The 20,769-nt window shown below is 54.6% G+C and overlaps 1 protein-coding gene across 5 annotated transcripts; it reads left to right on the top strand.

The window, feature by feature from the left end:
• Nucleotides 1–1,138: 1,138 nt before the first annotated feature.
• Nucleotides 1,139–19,275, top strand: TCTE1 (t-complex-associated-testis-expressed 1). 5 transcript variants are annotated; one of them, XR_006217666.1, is made up of 6 exons: nucleotides 1,139–1,221; nucleotides 10,264–10,636; nucleotides 11,609–12,177; nucleotides 15,252–15,701; nucleotides 17,606–17,959; nucleotides 18,107–19,275. XR_006217666.1 is itself a non-coding variant. In XM_007085122.3 (5 exons), the coding sequence occupies exons 2-5, from the start codon at nucleotides 10,351–10,353 to the stop codon at nucleotides 17,813–17,815; spliced, it is 1,515 nt and encodes a 504-aa protein (XP_007085184.2). In that variant the 5' UTR covers nucleotides 1,139–1,221; nucleotides 10,264–10,350; the 3' UTR covers nucleotides 17,816–19,275. The 5 variants fall into 5 exon arrangements, 4 of the variants coding, with proteins under 4 accessions (XP_007085184.2, XP_042842398.1, XP_042842399.1 ...); XM_007085122.3 differs by having other exon boundaries at nucleotides 17,606–19,275; XM_042986464.1 differs by lacking the exons at nucleotides 17,606–17,959; nucleotides 18,107–19,275 and adding an exon at nucleotides 17,000–17,239.
• The last annotated feature ends 1,494 nt before the right edge of the window (nucleotides 19,276–20,769 follow it).

Genomic DNA, 20,769 nt, shown 5'->3' with positions numbered 1-20,769 from the left:
AGAGAGCAGGGGCCAGAGGACCTGCCCCTGAGCCTGAGCTGAAGCTGAGAACTGGCCGCTCAGAGCAGGAGGAAGCCCTGCTTCCCTAACAGAATGAATCCACTCAGGGCCAAGCCAAGAGTTCTACCTCTGTTCCCAAATCTCTGCTGCTGGATGAAGGAAAGGACCTCAGGGGGCCCATCTTCAAGTCAAAGGCTCCCTGGTGACTGAGTTCTAGGGCCATTTAGTTAAAATTATTAGCGCAGAGCGCTGCCTCCTGCATGATCTCATTCTAATTGCGGCCCTGGTGAGAGGGCTTGCAAAGGACCGGTTCCTGCCCGGGATTCCGGGATTCCGGGATTCCGCTGAGCCCTGACCGCTTTCAGCCCTGCGGAGTGGCAAAGCTTTACCTCCGCATCTCGTAGCCACCCTTCGGCGGTGCTCACTGAAGGCCCGGCTGTCTACGCGTGCACATCAGGGTGAGGGAGTCATGGCACGGTTTTATGATGGATTAACTGAGCTTCTAAAATGTTAACTTACCCATGGTAACACACTAGGAATCGCGACACCTGAAAGTCAAAGCTAAGCCACCTCCGTGTGAAGCTTCCCACCGTCCTGGTTGCCTCTCCCCTCCTGAAGGACAGTTTTTCTTACTAGCCAGTCCCCTGAAGTTGGTCATTCCTGCCCATCAGAAGCACCACATCCTGTCACCCAGGGCTGGGGGGGGGGGGGCGGGGGGAGGGGGCGGGGTGGCGATATAAAGTTTAGGGCTGCGTGAAGGAGCGCTGTGGAGACCTGGAACCTTACTGTCTGGTGCCTTCCAGTAACCCCTGCTGGCGCCCTTCCACCTCCACATCTTCCAGAAGAGACCGCTGATGCGTTTCCCGAACTGTCTTTCCACTCGCCACCCCGCACCCCTATTTCCACACAGAAGGTACCAAGAAGGAACAGTACTACGGTTTAGGAGCCCCGCCCCGGCCCGCACGCCTCATCTTCCCCCCAAGAAAAGCCCACCTATTCCCTAAACATGTCCCCCAGGTCCACAGAGCACCCCCCACGGCCAGAGCGCCTACTACCCACTGTGCACCGCCGAGACTCGGCGCGCAGGCGGGTGTTCTCGCGCACATGCGCACCAGCCCTCGGACCCGCCCCCTGGCGACGCGAGGCGTCCCTAACGACCGGCGCCGGCCGCGCGGGGGGACCTGCAGGGAAGCGAGCACCCGGGCACCAAGGGTGGGTGAGGTGAGCCCCAGAAGAGAGGACGCTCAACCCCGGGTCTCCCTTATGGGGCTGAACTCTCAAGCAAACCCCCACTCCCACCCAGCTGAGGTTGGCTTGACTCCGGGCGGGTCTGTACCCGCAGGAAGCTCCCCACCCATTTGAAGCCTGACCCTTGCCCTCTCCGCTACAGTCACGGTCTGCGAGTAAGGGGGTGCGGGGGTGGGGGTGGGGCACCGCGAGAAGGAGGAAGGGGAAAGTGGGGCATCGGGCAGGCGGTGGAGAGCAGTCCTGAGCTCCAGGCCGCAGTCGTCTCAGAAAGGTTGACCCCCATCCCAGCTCCTGCTGATTGCAGTCCCTCCTGCAGGTCCAGAAACTTCGGCACCTCCCTCCCTCCCTCCCACAGCATGGCTGGTTTCCCTTGGTTACCAAGGAGCTACCAGGGCCTCTGCACCCCAGGCAGGTTGGGGGAGGGACTCGCTGGCCTTTGGAGCTAAGCTTCCCTGCTGGGGTGTCTGAGCCCCAGGCAGGAGTGAGGGGTGGGGAGCGAATACTCTGGAGTCCTTTTTAAGACCACAGACCAAGTGGTCAGGAGTTGGGAGGAGGGCCAGGCCCGGGGATGTGAACAGTGTGCTGTCTCACTGGAGCCAACACCAAGCATGCCGAGCTGGGCTCTGTCAGAGAAACTGTTGTCCCTCTTTCGTGGTTTCACAGACTGGGAATTCCCAAGTGGGAATTTGGGAGTGATCAAACAGGGGCACAAAAGACATCGGGGGAGTAAGACAAAGGGCCCGTTCAGGGCCTGAGGATAGGTGCCAGGGGAGGGTTCTCCCTGGGGATCCTAAGGTGAAGGAGAAGCTAGCCGAGAAGGTCGAAGCACCGTGGGGGAGGCGGCTGGAGGGGGCAGGGTGTAGCCCACCAGGCCAAGCCAGCCCAGAGGGTTGTGTCCCTGGGCATAGAGGTGCTTGGCGCCTCAGTCAAGAGGAAAGTAGGTGAGAACAAGGACCGGGGATGTGATGAGCAGGAAGGGGTAAGAGCTCCCCCCCAACCTCTTCAACTTTCCCATTTGGGCAACGGGAAGAAGCCTCTGCCCATGGTGATTATATTTAACTGGGGACTTGAGAAGAATGGAGAAGGTCTGAGACCTCTGAGGAGGAAACATGCCGGAGTCTCAGACTCTGAATCCTACCTAGGTCTGTGACAAGGGCCCTGCAGGAGCCATGGGGCAGGAGAGCAGAGCTCCGCGGGATCTTCTGGGGTCCCCAGAAGGCCTCGTGCTGAAGGCCACAGGCGATGGCCCAGGTCTGTGGAAGGGCCCCGTGTCTGGCAGTGATTTAGGAGGTGAGGGAGCCTGGACTGTTTAGGCCAGCATCCAAATGGTGACCCCGGGCTTCACGCTGGTGACATGACAAGAGATCATGAGCTGGAGAAAGCGGGAGGCCCGCTGGAAAAGCGCTGTGAACAACCGAGTCTGGGCGACTTAGGAAGGAACCTAAGTCCTTAGGAAGGACCATTGTTGGTCTGTGCTTTTGTGCCTAGAAGTGACAGACGGCTTTGGACGGAGAGCAGCTCAAATCTTAGCATCTCCACTTACTAGCTCCGAGACACTTCGCAGGTTACTTACACTTTACAAGCCTGTGTCCTCATTTGTGCAAGGAGATAATAGTGTCGTAATAACAATAATAATCCTCAATAGTAAATTTGAAGATTTGCTTTTTACGTTCATTTATTTTGAGAGAGAGAGAGCATGAGCAAGGGAGGGGCAGAGAGAGAGGGAGAGAGAGATAATCGGGGCTGCACTGTCAGCACAGAGCCCGACGTGGGGCTCTGTCTCACAAACCGTGGGATCATGACCTGAGCCTAAACCAAAAGTCGAACGTTTAACCAACTGAGCCACCCAGGCGCCCCTAAATTTAAAGACCTAATAAACATATGTAGGCAAGGCATCTAACACATATTTTGAATGCTGGCTCTGGGCCCAGCATGACATGAAATGTGTCACCCACATTAGCTCCTTTAATCTTCTGGATAATCCTAGGAAGTGGATCCCATTAATTACCATCCCCATTTTACAGATAAAGAAATAGGGGGCTTAGTGGGGTGAAATGACTTGCCCAAGGTCTCACAGATGCTAGGGGGCAGAATGGAGATTGGCCCTAAGGTAACGTAATGCCCGAGTCCTTAGCCAGCTGCTTCCTGCTGGGAGAGCTTTGAGAGGCCCAAACTCAATAAATCATAGCTGTGTGTAGGCAAGGATATAGTTCCCAGAACATTGTCCACCAGGCGCAAGCCATCAAAAATAAGGATAAGCTGGCAAAGCTGGAGCATGTCGTCCCTTTATGTTGCTTGTGCTTGGGCGCATAGAGGGCGGACCTTAACACCTAACCCTCTGATTCTGGCCTGAATGGGATTTCAGGACCCTGGACCCTGATAGTAAGGACACAGGGTGGGGACGTGGTTGGAAGAGAATTGGCCTTTCTGCAGGGACTGTGGTTCTGTGTTGGGTTAGGGTGATGCTGGCAAAACAGCCCAACAGGCCTGTAAGACAGGTGCCAGGAGATGAAAGGTCACTGGACATGTTCCCACTTTCCCCAGTCGAGCATAAGGTGTGCCTTAGATAGGGACACCAGGTGGTGGCACAAGAGGTGATCACCCCCTTGCCCCAACCTTCTCTCTGGAATGTCAGAAAAGATTCTTGCCCCGGAGAAGGATCAGACTCTTAAACATGCTTCCAGTCTTCAAACTCTGGGATTCTCCCTAGGGGGACAAAGCTCCAGAAAGGAAAGTGACTGCCACTTTTGGGGCTGCCCTTCTTGGGCCCTTGGGAGCTGTCAGGATACCCCTGGGCCCCTAGCTAATGGGTGTCTATCGACCCCCCGGGGCTTCCAGGAAAGATACCTGCAGCTGCAGACTGGTGATGCCTAGGCCAGACTAAGGTCACCCACTGAGGTAGGTAGACTTGCCTCAGGCCCCCTGACTTACTCTCCTGTGGGCCCCTCCCCACCTTCCCCCCGCTCAGTGGTGTGCCCTCCTTGCCCACCTTCCTAACTTGGCATTTTGGATCTGAAACTCGTTCACACTGAGATGTGGGGGATTGATAAGTAGGTCAAGTTGCTGATGCCTGGAGAGATGAGAGGTGAGGCTGGAGGCCAGGGGTGGTCAGGATAGGAAGAGGCCCCAGGAGTTAGATGCTGAGCCCTGTGTATAATAAACCTGGGGCCTCTGGCCCTGATTCTCAGACACCCCATCGAACCATTTCATCTCCTGATTTAGGATTTCTTTCCATCTCATTCACCAAATTGTGAGCCGACCCAAATGGTTGGGACCCTTTGGTCACAAAGGGGCAGAAACCGAACTCAGCTTTAGCAAAAGGGACCTGTTAGAAAGGCTGCCAAAGAGGTCTCAGAACCAGAGGAAGTGCAGTTCTGGGAGCCTCGGGGCCTCAGACTGGGGACTGAAGGTACCGGGTGCTCTGTCCACCTCTCATTCCTGCTGGTCTCTCCCAGGCTTCATCCCCTCCTGCAGCAGGCGGGTTTCCACGTGAAGGCGAATAGCCTCCAGCAGCGGGGGATCAGTAGCCTTCAAGGACATGCGTCCTTGGTCTACCTCCGCTGCTCCAACAAATCCCAAGAAGGACTCTGATTGGCTTGCATCAGGTGGCCACCCCTGAGCCAGTCACCCTGGCCAATATGGGGCACTCCTATTGGCCAGGATCTGTTCTCAGAAGGGGGTGGGGCAGCTCAGAACACCAGCTACCTCCTGTAGAGCAGACCCAACACGGGCCAGGGATTAGGGAGAAAAAGGAGGCCAGAACAGTCCCTGCACCTCAAGGAGCTCACAGTCTAGCGTGGGTGTGGGGAGAGGGTGATCAATCAGGCCACTGAAATGACACCAGCACAAGGTCTGATAGAGGGAGAGGGTACTTGGGGGGTGGGGACCAGAAAGGATGGAAGGCTTGAGAAAGGAAGTGGTAGGGAAACTCAGGCTTGAAAGATCAAGGACGCTCCGTTCCCCAGGCTGAGACAGTGGGAAAGGCGTTCCAGGCAGAGAGAGAACCGCTGGAGCAAAGGCTGGGCAGCGTGAACTAGCCTGCAGAGCTCCAGAGGCAAAGCGAGCTTATTTCCAACAACATTCCTGGTCACGGAGGGCCTTCTCCACTGAGCTGAGGAAGCCGGGCTGTGGCCAGTGGGCAGTGGCCAGCGAGTGGCGGCGGCAGCTGTGGGAAGGCTAGTGGCGAGGACCGCACTGGCTGCCATCCCCAGGTGCTGGGCAGTTACCACCGGGATCCAGGCAGGCAGGGAGGCCCCGAGCTAAAGCAACAGCATTCAGGGAGGGGAGGGCCGCGGGGGTGGGAGGTAGAACCGGAGGGCGCCAACAGTAACCAGACATGGAGGGGCGGCGCCCCTGGCCAGGCAGGGAGCCAGGGGAAGGAGAGGCTTGGGGGAGGCTCTGAGTTCTCTGGGTGCAGACTCAGTTGGGGGGAGGTGAGAGGCAGCTGGTAGGCCTGAGTCTGGAACTCAGAGGAAAGGTAAGAGTTGCAACCATCCATAGGAGCCACGCAGGGTCGCAGGGAGGTGGGTAGAGTGAGGGGAGTCTGCAATGGAGACCTCGAGAATGATTGGAGAGGCGGGAGGGGAGCCGAGAGAGTGGCGGCCTCACAGTGGGGGAGAAGGGCAGGGGTCAGGTGTACCGCCTGCCAGGGAGGATCCCTGCTTTGTGTCATCATTTTTTTTTTTTTTTTAAAGTTTGTATCTAAATTCCAGTTCGCTAATATAGGATGGTTACCAGAGGGGAGGTGGATGGTTTACACAGGCGATGGGGAGCCAGGCGTGCACTGGCTGTGATGAGCACAGGGTGTGGTATGGAAATGTCCCATCGCCACAGCGGGTACCTGAAGCTAATATTACACTGTGTGTTAATTAACCGGAATTGAAACGAAAACTTCTTCAATAAGAAAAGGGGCGCCTGGGTGGCTCAGTGAGTAGAGCATCTGACTCTTATTTTGGCTCAGGTCATGATCCCAGGGTCGTAGGATTGAACCTCATGCTAAGCATGGAGCTCAAGATTCTCTCTCTCTCTCTCTCTCTCTCTCTCTCTCTCTCTCCCCCTCTGCCCCTCTCCCCCGCTTGTGCACTTCCTCTCTCTAGAAAAAAAATAAGAAGAAGAAAGAATCCTCTGTGTCTAGTCATCATTTGCTTCCCCCAAATAGTTTTGTAATATCTACTTTTTCAAAAATCAATTAAGTGAATACCATCAACTCCTACCTTATTGTATGAGGTTAATGGCTTCAACATTTGCCTTACAAATGACACCAGCCCTGGTGGTTTGGAGGTTTCTATGAAACACCACAGGACAAAAGGGGGTCTGTTTTGATACCAGCCCTGTACCTGGGGCACATGGAAGGATGCTTTGCCTCTTCCTTCTGAAGAGGTGGCTCAGGGCGCTGGAACCCACCCTGGGGTGGGTCCTACAGTGTCACGCCCAGAGGTGGCTGCAGGCTCCAAACAGCAGCAAGAAAGATGAGGACCAGCCTCAGGAAGAAATGTCAGGGCCTCAGGCAATAAGGCACCAGGCAGTGAAACCAGCGCCAGCCCGGCCCCAGGTGGGGTTTCCCCACATGTGGCCTCCCAGAAGGAAGGAGAGGGAACAGCCTACCTGGATGGTGAGGCCGGCAGTGTCGTGAGAAATACCTAGAGAGTCGGCTCCGGGGCAACACCGGCCAGAAACCCTGGCTCCCCCTGCCCAGCTGGATCCTGCTTTCTTGGGCCTGACCCGCAGGGTGTCTTGGGATTGCATCTGGGACCAAAGGGAATACGGGAATGTTTTAGGCCAGAACTCTGGAGGGAACTTTTGGAGGGAGCCCCAGGAGCCCAGACGTGGAGGTGGCAGAAGCAGGGCTGGCCTGTTGTCTCTTGTCTCCTTGTCTGCCAGGCCCCTCTATCCTTTCCAGCCCCAAACACCACCACTGCCACCTTGCCCTCCGCCTCTCCCCTGGAGATAGGGAAGGACCTTATCCAAGGATACCGTCTCAGGTCAGCGCTCGAGAGGCAGGGTTCCCCTGTGTCCCCTGCCTAAGACCCTCCCCCTCCATAGTGTCTTCATCCTCCACACGCCAACCCCCCCAAGTACTCTTTTCAAATATTATCTCAGAGGAATCTCCACAACCGCCTGCATAAGGAAGATATCATTATCCTGTTTTACAGATAAGGAAACTCAGGTTAAGTATGTTGGCCAAGGTCACACAGCAAGTCACTGGCAAAGCCAGAAATGCGAAGTCATCTGGCACCTCTAAGCAGCATCCCCTCCCAGCCACACCCTCTGAGGGGCTATTAGTCAAATGCACCAGCTGGTTATTCCGCAGATCTGGACACAATCTGTTTGTGAACTTGCATTTGATTTGCATAAGGATTTCACAAATACAAAGATACCCTTCCTATGCTGCCCCTTGCCTCCTTCTCTGTCTCTGTCTCTGTCTGTCTCTCTGTCTCTCTGTCTTTCTCTCTCTCTCTCTCTCTCTCTCTGTCACACACACACACACACACACACACACACACACAGCCAGGCTCTTCCTCCTCCTTGAGATGCCTGGTGGACTGGGGAGTACCATCTGGTCCCCTCCATCTGTCAAGGACACCTTTGCTGGTTCAGAGTGTTCCTTCCCACTGGCCACGACACAGTACACCCGAGTCAGGGAGCAGATCTGAAGGGAAACCGCCCGGAGGAGGAGCTAGGTGCGAGCAGCCCCATTTCCGCCTGCAGTCTCAGGGCGAGGCCACCTGCAGCAAGGAGGCAGGAATGGACAAACGCGGAGGAGGGTCCCCAGCCCCAGATCCATCCTCTGTCTTCTGTCTTCAGCCCCAGATTTAGCTGCCTTTTCGCCTCCCACGCCTTCCCCGCTGCCGTCTGGAAAGCCGGGAGGCTGGGAGAACTAGGAAGACTGGATCAGGAGGTTGGGGGTGGGGTGTGGAGCCAGAGTCCTCGCAGAAGAAGCAGGCAAGGTACTGGCACCCTGGACAGAGCACGGGTCTGGTTCCCCCTTCCTTCCTCTCAGCCTACACTATCCAAGACAGTAGCCAGCAGCCACGTGTGGCTCTTGAGCCATCAGATTTTGAAGGTTTAGTATGAAAAACATGTATATAAAATATCTCATTAATAATTGTCATATTGGGGCGCCTGGGTGGCTCAGTCGGTTAAGCGTCCGACTTCAGCTCAGGTCATGATCTCGCGGTCCGTGAGTTCGAGCCCCGCGTCGGGCTCTGTGCTGACCGCTCAGAGCCTGGAACCTGTTTCAGATTCTGTGTCTCCCTCTCTCTGACCCTCCCCTGTTCATGCTCTGTCTCTCTCTGTCTCAAAAATAAAAAATAAACGTTAAAAAAAATTTAAAAAAAATAATTGTCATATTGATTACATATTCAGTGATAATATTTCGGACATATTGGGTTAAACATAAAATTAATTTCACCCATTTCTCTTTCTTTTTACAAGTTTATTTACTTATTTTTTGAGAGAGAGAGAGAGAGAGAGAGAGAGAGAGAGAGAGAGAGAGAGAGAACAGAGAGGGGCAGAGACAGGGAGAGCGAGAACCCCAAGCAGGCTCTGCACTGCTAGAATGGAGCCTGACTCCAGGCTCCAACTCATGACCGTGAGATCATGACCTGAGCCGAAATTGAGAGTCGGATGCTTAACCGACTGAGCCACCCAGGTGCCGCTCTTTACTTTTTTAACGAGGATGCTAGAAAATTGCAAATATTGTACGTGACTTGAATTTTGACCTGCGTTATATTTCTATTTGCCAGTACTATTCCCAACCCCATCCCCCTGATCAGGCAGTTGCTTTTCTGTGAAATACTTAACCCCAGGAGCTGTGTTTTTTTTTTTTTTCAATTTTTTTCTTAACGTTTATTTGAGAGACAGAGACAGAGAACGAGCAGGGGAGGAACAGAGAGAAAGGGAGACACAGAATCTGAAGCAGGCTCCAGGCTCTGAGCTGTCAGCACAAAGCCTGACACGGGGCTCGAACCCACGCACCGTGAGATCATGACCTGAGCCGAAGTCAGTTGCTTAACTGACTGAGCCACCCAGGTGCCCCGGAGCTGTTTTGAACTAAATGGTTCTTTATTATACCTTGGTCTTTTGGCAATATACACCCCCACCCCTCACCCTCAGACGGACAGTACAATGTAGGGTTAAGAGTATGAACTTGAGGGGTGCTCGGTTGGCTCCATTGGTAGAACATGCAACTCTTGATCTCGGGGTTATGAGTTTGAGCCCCACGTTGGGTGTAGAGATTACTTAAAATAAAATCTTAGGGGGAAAAAAAGGGTATGGAGGCCCCTGGGTGGCTCAGTCGACTGAGCGTCTGACTTTGGCTCAGGTCATGATTTCATGGTTTGTGAGTTCGAGCCCCACATCAGGCTTGCTGGTATCAGTGCAGAGCCCTCTTCAGATCCTCTGTCTCCCTCTCTCTACGCAACCCCCCCCCCACTTGCACTCTCTCAAAAATAAATTAAAACAAAATTTTTTTAAGTACGAACTTGATAGACTGAGTTGAAATCCACCCTTGTTATTTATAAGCTGTGTGACATGGGGCAAGTCAACGAACCTCTCTGTTTCAGGTTCACAGCAGAAAACACGGGAAAAATACGAGTGCCTATCCCCAAAAGGCTTTTGTGAGGATTAAATGAGTTAAGATGCCTAAAGAACTTTTTAAAAAAAGTGTCCAACATATATCAATTGCTTACAATTGTTGTGTAGGTATTATTATCCACAATGAGGGCCTGCTCCTTGCTCCAGAGCTACAGGATACTATGCCTCTTTGGATGCATTATTTTATTCACTTCTCCCCCTCCTCTTCCCGGTGACTGTTATCCTCACTTCATAGAGGAGCCACATGAGACTATGAGATTCGGTCACTCGCCCAGAGCCACATAGCTAGTCGGCAGGATTTGTGCCTGGTTCTGCTCTACTCCAGAGATGGGCCCTTAAGAACCACTCTGTGCTGCCCTCTTGCGAAATGCCCACCGAGGTCCTCCAGAGTTAACACCTCTACCCCTCCCCTCCCTCCAGGTTCCCATGGGCATCGAGGGCCTGCCGGTCTGAGAGCCTCCCCGTCACAAGGCCATCACCAAGGGGCCACCTGCGCCCACGCTGCCAATGCAGAGCATGCAGGCAACTGTAGCCACACCGACCTCGTCGGCCCTCAGCCGGTTCTCCATCTCCACCCAGGACAAGTCCTCCACTGCAGGTCAGACCTCCAGCACAGGCCCACAGCCCTCAAGGCCCTCCATCATCCCACCCCGTAGCAAGTCCAAGGGCTGGAGTACTGGGGCCAGTGGAGGTCGCATGCGCAGGATCATCGCTGAGGATCCTGAGTGGTCGCTGGCCATCGTGCCCCTCCTCACAGAGCTCTGCATTCAGCACATTGTCAAGAACTTCCAGAGTGAGTCTGTCCCTGCAGTTGGGCGGGGAGGGAAAGGCTCCGAGCAGGGAGGGGTGGGTGGGGACCTCCTGGAGGCGAGGCCTGAGCGGCTGGGGCCTGGGGCAGCCCCTGCCCTCCCACACCATGTCCTCATCCCCCACTCAACATTGCCCTTCCTTCCCAGGGCCAGAGCGACCAGATTCCCACCCGCACTGTGCCCTCCGTGTCTATGCCGTCTCCTCGCCTTTCCCACTCTCTCCAGCAAAACCCAGCCCGAACCATATCTACTGAACTCCTCCTCCAGAAAGCCCTCCCTGGTTGACTATCCTCCACACTCTCCTTCCACAGCGTGTATAGGTTCTTTGTTCTGTACTCTATGCTCTGTAAATGTTCATCCTTTTTAAAGATGAGTTGCCTGCCTCCCCTACTGGATGGGGAGCCCTCCGAGGACAGGGCCGTCATTCTATCTACAGCACCTATGGCCACCTGACCTACATACAATATTTTCGCTGGACTCTTTTATTGTCTGCCTCCTCTCCTAAGAGGGAGTGGCTTCCTCTGTTCTGTTCACTCTTGTATCCTCAGCACTTAGAACAGCGTCTGGTGCACAAGACATGCTCAAAAAGTTTTTTGTTTTGAAATGAACGAATCCAATCATTTTGGAGTCTCTGAACTCAGGATTATCTCCTCCGTCAGACTAGGTGATCATTGAGGGCCAGTCCTGAGATTCTGGCTCAGACTAGGGGCTCCCAGAAACCAGATACTAAGACATCCAGGCTCAGGCAGGGAACACCCCAAAGTCAAGGGCTGTGTCTCCTCCCTCAGACTGGGCATCCCTGACAGTAAAGGCTGTCTCCCTTCTCAGACTGGGGCTCCCCGAGGGCCGGGGAGGGTCTTCCGTTTCTTCAGGGCCCCCAGGTAGGCCCAGCCCCAGGGCACCGTGCGGTGGCGTCCCCCGCACGGTGACTCCTGCTTTCCTTCCTGTCCCCAAAGACAACCCTATCCTGAAGCAGCTGCTTCCGGAGCACAAGCAGAAGGTCCTGGACCACTTGTCACCCGACCTGCCGCTGGCTGTGACCGCCAACCTGATCGACGACGAGAGCTACTGGCGCCGCTGCTGCACGCAGCGCTGGCCCGTGTGCCACGTGGCCAAGCACGGCGGCAGCTGGAAGCGCATGTTCTTCGAGCGGCACCTGGAGAACCTGCTAAAGCACTTCATCCCCAGCACCACGGACCCCGCGCTGATCCTCGACCTGCTGCCGCTCTGCAGGAACTATGTGCGCAGGCTCCGTGTGGATCAGTTCCTTCCGCCCATGAAGCTCCCGCCCCGACCCCGGAGCGGGGAACTGTCCGACTCCGGCAGCGAGGCAGAGGTGGAGGAGCCCGCCACTGACCACTACCAACTGGAAGACCTGGTGGCCGGCCTGAGCCACCTGGAGGAGCTGGACCTGGTGTACGGGGTCAAGGACAGCGGCATGAACTTCGAGTGGAACCTCTTCCTCTTCACCTATCGCGACTGCCACTCCCTGGCGGCCACCATCAAGGCCTGCCACACCCTCAAGGTACCTCCGGGCCTTCCCCCACCTCCCATTCTCTGCGCCTCTTGGATTCCCTCTCCTCTCCCCGTGTTCCTCCTCCTCCCCCATCGCCATCTCCCCCCTCCCATTTCCTTCTCATTCGCCGACCAAGTGTCCTTTTATGCACCTGCACCAAGCTGCGTTCTGCGGATGCAGAGATGAGCAAGGCACAGTCCTCCCAGCTCACTGGCCATTTATTCATCCGGGGAACAGCTGCACCCCAGGCCCTGTCCTAGGTGCTAAAGATTCGACAGTGAGCAAAATTATGCATTTGTGCCCTCTGGAGCTAACAGTCTGGTGGGATAAAGGGCTCTAATCAGCAATCACGTAAACATACAATTACAACTAGGAGAGGATCGCTAGGTTTAGCAAATAAAAATACAGGACACCTAGTTAAATTTGAAATTCAAATACACAACGAATAATTTTTTAGTAAAGTAGGTCCCAAATATTCTGGTCGCAAGAGGGAAAGCCTGCCAAAAAGTCAGAGAAAGAGGGAAAGGGGGACGTGGCCTTGAGTCGCAGAGACAAGGGAGGGGTGTGTGTCAAGAAAAGGGGCAGGCAGCAATGGGGGGCGGGGATGACCATATGGACCAGATTTAGCAAACTCGGAGGTCACAGAGCTGGAACTGTCAGTGGAGTGCTAGGAACAGGGGCCAGATCGGAGTGACTTACAGAGAGAGTGGGAAGTGAGGAAACCGGATGGCTGTGATCAGCTTTTTCAAGAACTTGGCTGTGAAGGGGGTGAAGGGGAAATTGGTAATAGATGAAAGGTTTGAGTTTTCCTAAAAAGAAACTTGCTTGCATTTAAAACCAATGGGGGGGGGAGGGGGAGGCGCCTGGGTGGCTCAGTCGCTTGGGCGTCTGATTTCAGCTCAGGTCATGATCTCACACTCCATGAGTTCAAGTCCCACCCACCTCGGACTCTGTGCTGACAGCTCAGAGCCTGGAACCTGCTTCGGATTCTGCGTCTTCCTCTCTCTCTGCCCCTCCCCTGCACGCTCTCTCTCTCTCTCTCTCTCAAAAATAATGAATAAACATTTTTAAAAAATTAAAAAACAAAGAATTTCTAAAATAAAATAAAATAAAATAAAATAAAATAAAATAAAATAAAATAAAATGAAATGAAACCAATGTGGGGGCACCTGGGTGGCTCAGTCCGTTAAGTGTCTGACTGTTGATTTCAGCTTAGGTCATGATCTCATCATTTGTGAGATCGAGCCCCGCATCGGCTTCTGTGCTGAGCGTGGAGCCTAGTGGAGACTCTCACTCTCTCTCTCTCTCTCTCTCTCTCTCTGCCCCTCCCCAACTCGTTCTCTCAAAATAAATAAATAAATAAATAAATAAATAACTCCAACGTAAAGCTCCATCCAATAGCAAGAAAGCAGTTGAGAAAGCCACAGGTTCACTGACCAAGGAAGGTTCCTGAGAAGGCAAGACGAGTGGAGTCGAGGACCGAGTGGGACGGTTGGCTCTGGGCAGAGGAGAGAGTGGATATGGTGGGTAGCAGTGGATTTGTGTTTGGTATTAGGAAAGCGATGGGTTCCCATTCAATGGCTGGGGAGGCAGGGGGAGACTTACCTGTAGAGTGGCCCCCTGAAGGGTGAGGAGGCTGGAGAAGGTTGACATCGTTTTTAGAGAGTACGAGAGAGTGTGTTGTCCAGAGAAACAGGGCTGAATTGGCACACGGCACGGAGGGTCGACTGGTGGCTCCAGCGATACGAATCAGTCCGGTCATGTGACATTTCCATCTTGGCAGCTGCTCGGGCACAGGTAGGCAGAAACTAGAGAGTGGGGTTGCTCCACGGTTGGAGCTTTGCCAGATAGGTGCCAGGAAGTGACGAGAGGGACAAGAGGCTCTAAGCTGGCTGAGAGGGATGGAGGGAACGCTGAGGACTGAAGGATGGGGAGAGCGTGAAGAGGCCTCAAGGAAGAGGGAGGGGCGGGAGGGACTGGTGAGAAGGGAAGGGTTAGGGCCCCCATCTCCAGTATTCCTCATGCCAGTCCAACCTCTTTCTTTCATCTTTTCCTTCCATTCCCCCATTTCCCGTCTCTCACCCCGGTTCTTACCCTGGCACCTCCTTCCAAGAGTTCCTCTCCTTGCCATGGTAGATCTTAGCCAGCTGAAGCGGGCACGGCGAGGGGCTGGGACATCAAACAGACCTGGATTCAAACCTGCCTCTGGGGCTTGATCACTGCGTGGTTCTGGGCAAATGACGCATCCACCCTAAGCTATCATTTTCTTTTTTTTTTTTTTTTAACTATTTTTTTAAATGTTTATTTATTTTTTTTTAATTTTTTTTAACGTTTTTATTCATTTTTGAGACAGAGAGAGACAGAGCATGAATGGGGGAGGGTCAGAGAGAGGGAGACACAGAATCTGAAACAGGCTCCGGGCTCCGAGCTGTCAGCACAGGGGCCCGATGCGGGGCTCGAACTCACGGACCGCGAGATCGTGACCTGAGCCGAAGTCGGCGCTCAACCGACTGAGCCACCCAGGCGCCCTTGTTTATTTATTTCTGAGAGAGAGAGAGAGAGAGTGAGACACAGTGTGAGTGGGGGAGGGGCCGAGAGAGAGGGAGACACAGAATCCGAAGCAGGCTCAAGACTCCGAGCTGTCAGCACAGAGCCCAACGCGGGGCTCGAACTCACGAACCGTGAGATCATGACCGGAGCTGAAGTCGGACGCTTAATCAACGGAGCCACCCAGGCGCCCCTTTGGTTTTCTATCTGTAACGTGGAAAGAACTCATGCTACCAGACTGGGATGTTGAGGGTTAGAGGTGATGGTCACGATACGCTCTACCAGCATGCACAGCACATGGTGATTTCTCCATAAATGGTCGGCTTTTTTGCTACTGACTGCCACCCATTCTGCATTGCTCTGCCATGCGGGGGAGGCCTGCCCTGCCCAGGAGCCAGTCAGGGGGCCAACATCAGGTGGGCGGAACTTCAGGCCTCCCTGTGGCCCCCTCCTCTACCCACAGAAGGTAGGTAAGCAGGCAGGCAGGCAGATTATCCCTAACTGCCAGCTGCTGCGTGCCCTCTACCTGCCCACAGATCTTCAGGCTGACCCGGAGCAAGGTGGATGACGACAAGGCACGCATCCTCATTCGCAGCCTCCTGGATCACCCGGCCCTCGAGGAGCTGGACCTGTCCCACAACCTCGTTGGGGACCGGGGTGCGCGTGCCGCGGCCAAGCTGCTGAGCCACAGCCGTTTGCGAGTGCTCAACCTGGCCAACAACCAGGTGCGCGCGCTTGGTGCCCAGTCGCTGGCTCACGCCCTAGCACACAACACCAACCTCATTTCCCTCAACCTGCGCCTCAACTGCATTGAAGATGAGGGCGGCCAGGCGCTCGCGCACGCCTTGCAGACCAACAGGTGCCTCACAACACTGCACCTCGGTGGCAATGAACTGTCTGAGCCCACCGCCACCCTCCTCTCCCAGGTGCTCGCCGTCAACACCACGCTCACCAGCATCAACCTGTCCTGCAACCACATTGGGCTGGTAAGCTGCACCTTCTGGGGCAGGCGGGGGCCCAGGAGAGGCCCTGGGGCCTGGGGGAGGGGGAGGGGGGGCTGGGTGTGGCCTCCGACTGCCTCGGGATGCTTCCGGGATAGTTGCTAAGACCACAGACTTCCCTTGGTTCTAATCCCAGCTCTGCCATTCACTGGGCTAAATTACTTCACCTTTTGGGGCCTCCATGTCCTCATCTGTAAAATCGGGATAATAATTGTATCTACGAAGAGTTGTTGCTGGGAGGAGTAAATGAGTTATCCTTGTAAAGCAGGTAACATTGCAAAGCCCTGGCTAGGACATCAGTATTGCTAGCTGTTACTATTACTCAGGGTTTTATCCTATGCTAGGCACTGATGTCCTTCAGTGTCCTTTTTTTTTTTTTTAATTTTTTTTAACGTTTATTTATTTTTGAGGCACAGAGTATGAGTGAGGGAGGGGCAGAGAGAGGGGGAGACACAGAATCCGAAGCAGGCTCCAGGCTCTGAGCTGTCAGCACTGAGCCTGACCCGGGGCTTGAACCCAAAAACCGTGAGATCATGACCTGGGTTGAAGTCGGACACTTAACCGACTGAGCCACCCAGGCGCCCCTATTCTGCCTCATTTTCTAAAAATGCGCCCGTAATCCATTAAATTGACTTTGCAACACACTACTGGGTCACAACCATAGAAGTCTTTCACATAAAAGACCTCTACCAAACCTCTCCAGAAAAGCCATGTTCACACACGCACTGTTTCCAGATGGGGTGCTTTTGGCTACAAGTAATAGAAAGCTGAACCAGGAAGTGGCTTAAACAAGAGGACTGTTGGGGGAGACTGGGTGGCTCAGTCGGTTAAGCGTCTGGCTCTTGGTTTCAGCTCAGGTCATGATCTCATGGTTTGTGAGTTCAAGCCCCGCATCATCAGACTCTGGGCTGACAGTGTGGGGCCTGCTTGGGATTCTCTCTCTCTCTCTCTCTCTCTCTCTCTCTCTCCCTCCCTCCCTCTCTCTCTCCCTCCCTCCCTCTCTCTCTGCCCCTCCCCTGCTTGCCCTCTCTCTCAAAATAAATAAATAAACTGAAAAACAAACAAGAGGAACTTTATGTCCCATAATCAGAAGCCCCAGGGTAGGGGGTTCTGGAGTTGGTAAATTCACTGGCTTAGTGCCATTGTCTGCTCTGCCCATCCTGGCCACATGGCCGTGTCCTGTCAGGTGCTTCTCTCATGGTCCCAGGATGGCTGCTGCACCTCACAAAGCATCATGCTCAGAGACAGAAAAAGGGAGAGCACCCCTCTTGTTCCTTTTTCAGAGCGAAAAGAACCTTCCAGAAGCCACTTCCTCCAAACTTCCTCCTCACATGTCATCAGCCAGATCTGTCTCACATACCCATGGCTGGACCAGAGGAATGGAATTACCATCATTGCCACAGAGCGATGTTTTTCAAACCATTAGGGTTGAAAAATCAATTTACTATGTCTTGAGCACCATTTTTTCTTACGGAAGAGAATGGAATAGGGTAGGATAACCTAGGACTGAACACAGTAATGTGGTGCACAAATAGGTTAACCATTGTTTTGTGAAACTCTTATCCTAGTCACATCTTTTTTGTTTTTTAATTTTTTTTTTTAGTTTATTTATTTTGAGAGAAAGAGAGCACAAGCAGGGGAGGGGCAGCAAGAGGGAGAGACAGAATCCCAAGCAGGCTCGGCACCATCAGCACAGAGCCTGATACGGGGCTCGAACTCATGCACTGTGAGATCGTCACCTGGGCCGAGATCAAGAGTCGGACGCTTACCCGACTGCACCACCCAGGCACCACTCGTCACATCTTTATATAGAGTGTGTAGGTGTGTGTGCGTGTGTGTGATCCTGGGTAGTAACATGAAATGACCCTTTCCCTGTACTCCTCTCTCAGGATGGCGGGAAGCAGCTCCTGGAAGGTATGTCAGACAACAGGACCCTCCTGGAGTTTGACTTGCGCCTGTCAGATGTAGCCCAGGAGAGCGAGTACCTCATTGGCCAGGCTCTCTGTGCCAACCGGGAAGCAGCCCGCCAGCGGGCCCCGAATCCCAGCTGCTTCATGTCACCAATCACGGCCAAGGGCCCTGAGAACCCTGCAGGATAAGATGGGGGACAGGGCTGGGGCAGTGGCTGGAGCTGGGTCACTGCCCCAGTCCCATCCTTCATTTCATGCCTCTGCCGTGCCTGCTGTAGAGTGCCACGCTGGTCTAGAGGGAGGAGAAAGGGGGAGAGCACGGATATCCTTAGGGTGAGTGATCGAGGGTCATTTGGATAAAGATGTGAGGAAGAGGAGGGGTCTGGGATAGGGGGAGCGAAGGGGTATGAAGTGGGACCCATCCCCTATACCCAGGGAGAGGATATTACCAGACGCCCTGAAATGACCGACTTCTTCCAGGATTAGGGAAGGCAGAGAGGACTCTGAAGGCCTGTGCCAGCCCAGCCTGTCCCATGGAGGTCGCCCGTCTCCCCGACCCTTCTCCCGACCATTTTCTTCTCTATTGAACAGATCCTTGACTTCTTGACCTTCAAACATGTCCAAGTGTGCACGCGTACTCTCTCTCTCTCTCTCTCTCTCACACACACACACACACACACACACACACACACACACATTATATTGTCTCTCTCCCCTGGCCACCACAGAGCTTTGCCTGGCTCTTCCACCCTCACCCCTGCAGATGCCACCTCCCTATTACTCGACCTGCCAAAGTGATCCCATTCTACAGGCCATGCCATCCACTAATACTACCCCCCCACACACACCTCGGAAGGGGGAAACAGAGGTGACAGGAGGGGCTCAGACTCCCTGCCTCCCCTGCGAGCTTCTGCTGGAGGTGCCACACTGGGGAGGGAAGTCGGTGAGTCATCTGCAACTTTATTATCCACCAGTTTGATTTGTACAATCTTTGCGCTTGGAAATCCACGACAGAAAGGCCACAGTGTGATGCACCCAATTGACAGAGACCTGTCTTCTCCCTAGCCACGCCCAGCCCACCCCGCAAGCCCTTGTCCCCGCGCACGTGTGGAGCCTTCCGGGTGCCCTCCACGAGTCTGCGACACTCCATGGCTGCCCACAGGAGTCATGTCGACCCACAGGGCCACCAGAGAACCTGAGAGAGTCAGGCTGAGCCCCCATCTCCCATCCTCCTCCCGCTGAGGGGCCCAGAGCCTCCAGCCTCGTGGTCTTTCCAAAGGGTGGGCCATGGGCTGCAGCCACAGCCTAGGGGTGCCTGCGCGCTCCAGGGACTCCTTCCACCAAGCAGGCGCCAAGCCGAGCACCACAGGGGGCTTGGGAGTGACTGCACTTGTGTGCCTGTCTGGGCAACCTAGAGTCTGTCTGTGCCTGACGCCCTCGGACAGTTCTGGAGTGCAAACGTGTAGATGTGAGGGTGTGTGTGAGTGTGAGCGTGTGTGTGCGTGTGTGTGTGTGTACATAGCCACAGCTGCTAGCAGAGGTTCTAATTAGAGAAACAAGAACATTCAGTGTAAAGTTTAATTTTAGAGATTAATTAATTTTCTGGTTTTCGTTTTCCCTGGCAATCAATAAAGCTACCAAGAAAATAGACCAAAGAATTGGCTTCTCTCTAAGTCTGTGCGTGTGTGGGAGGTGAGGCTGTCTGCGTAAGAAGACCTAGGCAGAAATGGTCAATACAGGCAAAAATAATAATAGTGCCCCCCGCGCCCCCCCCCCCCCAGCTCAGGCTCTGTCTCAGGAACAGGCCTGAGGGAGAAGGAGCTGAGTTCCTTCCTCCTTGGAGCCGAGAAGTGGCCAGGCTGCCCAAGGGTATGACATCCAGGTGCCAAGAACTGGGGCCTGCGGCCACAGCTCCCACCACGTGTACCTCACAGATGTCTGTTCAGAGCAAAGAGGGGTGCTCCAACCTCCAGGCCCCCGAGGAACACAGACTCAGGGCCCAGGCAGGTTCAGTGCCGGCAGGCAGGTGGCCCCTGCTGCCCAGGGAAACCTAGTGGACAGCTGTTCCCTCCTGCCCAAGCCTCCCCATCTCCTGCCTCCTCTGCCTTCCCACTCAGCCATCGCTACAGCAAAGTAAAGCTCAACCCCAGTGGGCCACGGGCCGTGGTGTCCCCATAATCTGTACCTCCCGAGTCCCCCAGGGAAGGGGACAGGGGGAGCCAGAGGAGATGTTGCATAGGTGGAGGCCATGTCCTTGGCAGGTGTAGGCCTGGCTAGGCTGGAGGAAGATGGCAGAGGCTGAAGGAGGGGACGGAGGAGCTCTGATGGCTCGGGCAAAGCGAGGAGCATCAGGGGTGAGCGATGGCGGCCGCCCAAGGGTTATCCTCTCCAGCCTGAAATGTGACCTCAATCCCTGGGCACTAAGTCTGCTGGGAAAACTTTGGCAGGAGAGTTGGGAGGGCAGGGGGTTGTACGCAGACATGCACACAGAAGCACATCAGGGAGGGAGTGGTGGCGGAGAGGAGGTGTCACAGCTTTAGGGGAACAGGACGTGGGGCCAGCGCCCTTGGGTGGTGGCAGGATGCCCCTCTGGGCCCCACTGCAGGGCTTCAGCTCATGGGATAGGGGAGGACAGAGGGGTTCGGCAAGATTTAGAGAATTCCTGCCTCTGACCCTGCCACTGGATCTGAGTTCATTTCTCCAGCTGGGGCTTGTGAGAACATCCTCAGTCCTACAGAGGTAATGTGTGGAGACAACCACCCTTTGCACCCCCCCCCCAAGTCTGGGGAAGCAACAGTTGCCCCAGACACCCCTTTCAGTCTCCCTCCACTGCCCTCTCCTCTTTGAATCCCACCTGCTTCGAGAGTTTGTCACCCAGGTCTGTCTCCCACTCTTCCCACCCACTCACGTTGGCCAGCTTTAATGAACGCGCCTAGGGGGAGGGTATCCCACCCCCCAACCCCCCCAACTGAAGGGAGAGCCCTCTCAGAACCCAGGTGAGGAGGCTGCTGCTGCCAGGGGGCTACAGAGTTTAGAGAAAGGACTGAGGTACATGCCCTCCACATTATGCCTCCCTCCTCTCTGGGCAAGTGCTCTTTAGGGCCAGAGAGCCGGAGGGGGGCGGGGGGAGTGACGTGTGCAGT

This window comes from Panthera tigris, chromosome B2 (assembly GCF_018350195.1).
Source record: "Panthera tigris isolate Pti1 chromosome B2, P.tigris_Pti1_mat1.1, whole genome shotgun sequence".
NCBI classification, from domain to species: domain Eukaryota; kingdom Metazoa; phylum Chordata; class Mammalia; order Carnivora; family Felidae; genus Panthera; species Panthera tigris.
The sequence above is the reverse complement of the archived record's forward strand: the minus strand, read 5'-3'. Positions and strand labels throughout refer to the sequence as shown.

Excerpts from the sequence above, each read along its gene's own strand:
- TCTE1 (XM_042986464.1), top strand. The coding sequence starts at position 10,351 with ATGCAGAGCATGCAGGCAACTGTAGCCACACCGACCTCGTCGGCCCTC. Across the intron at positions 10,637-11,608 it reads CATTGTCAAGAACTTCCAGA|ACAACCCTATCCTGAAGCAG; the intron begins GTGAGTCTGTCC and ends CTGTCCCCAAAG. Across the intron at positions 15,702-16,999 it reads CCTGCAACCACATTGGGCTG|AGCGAAAAGAACCTTCCAGA; the intron begins GTAAGCTGCACC and ends TTCCTTTTTCAG.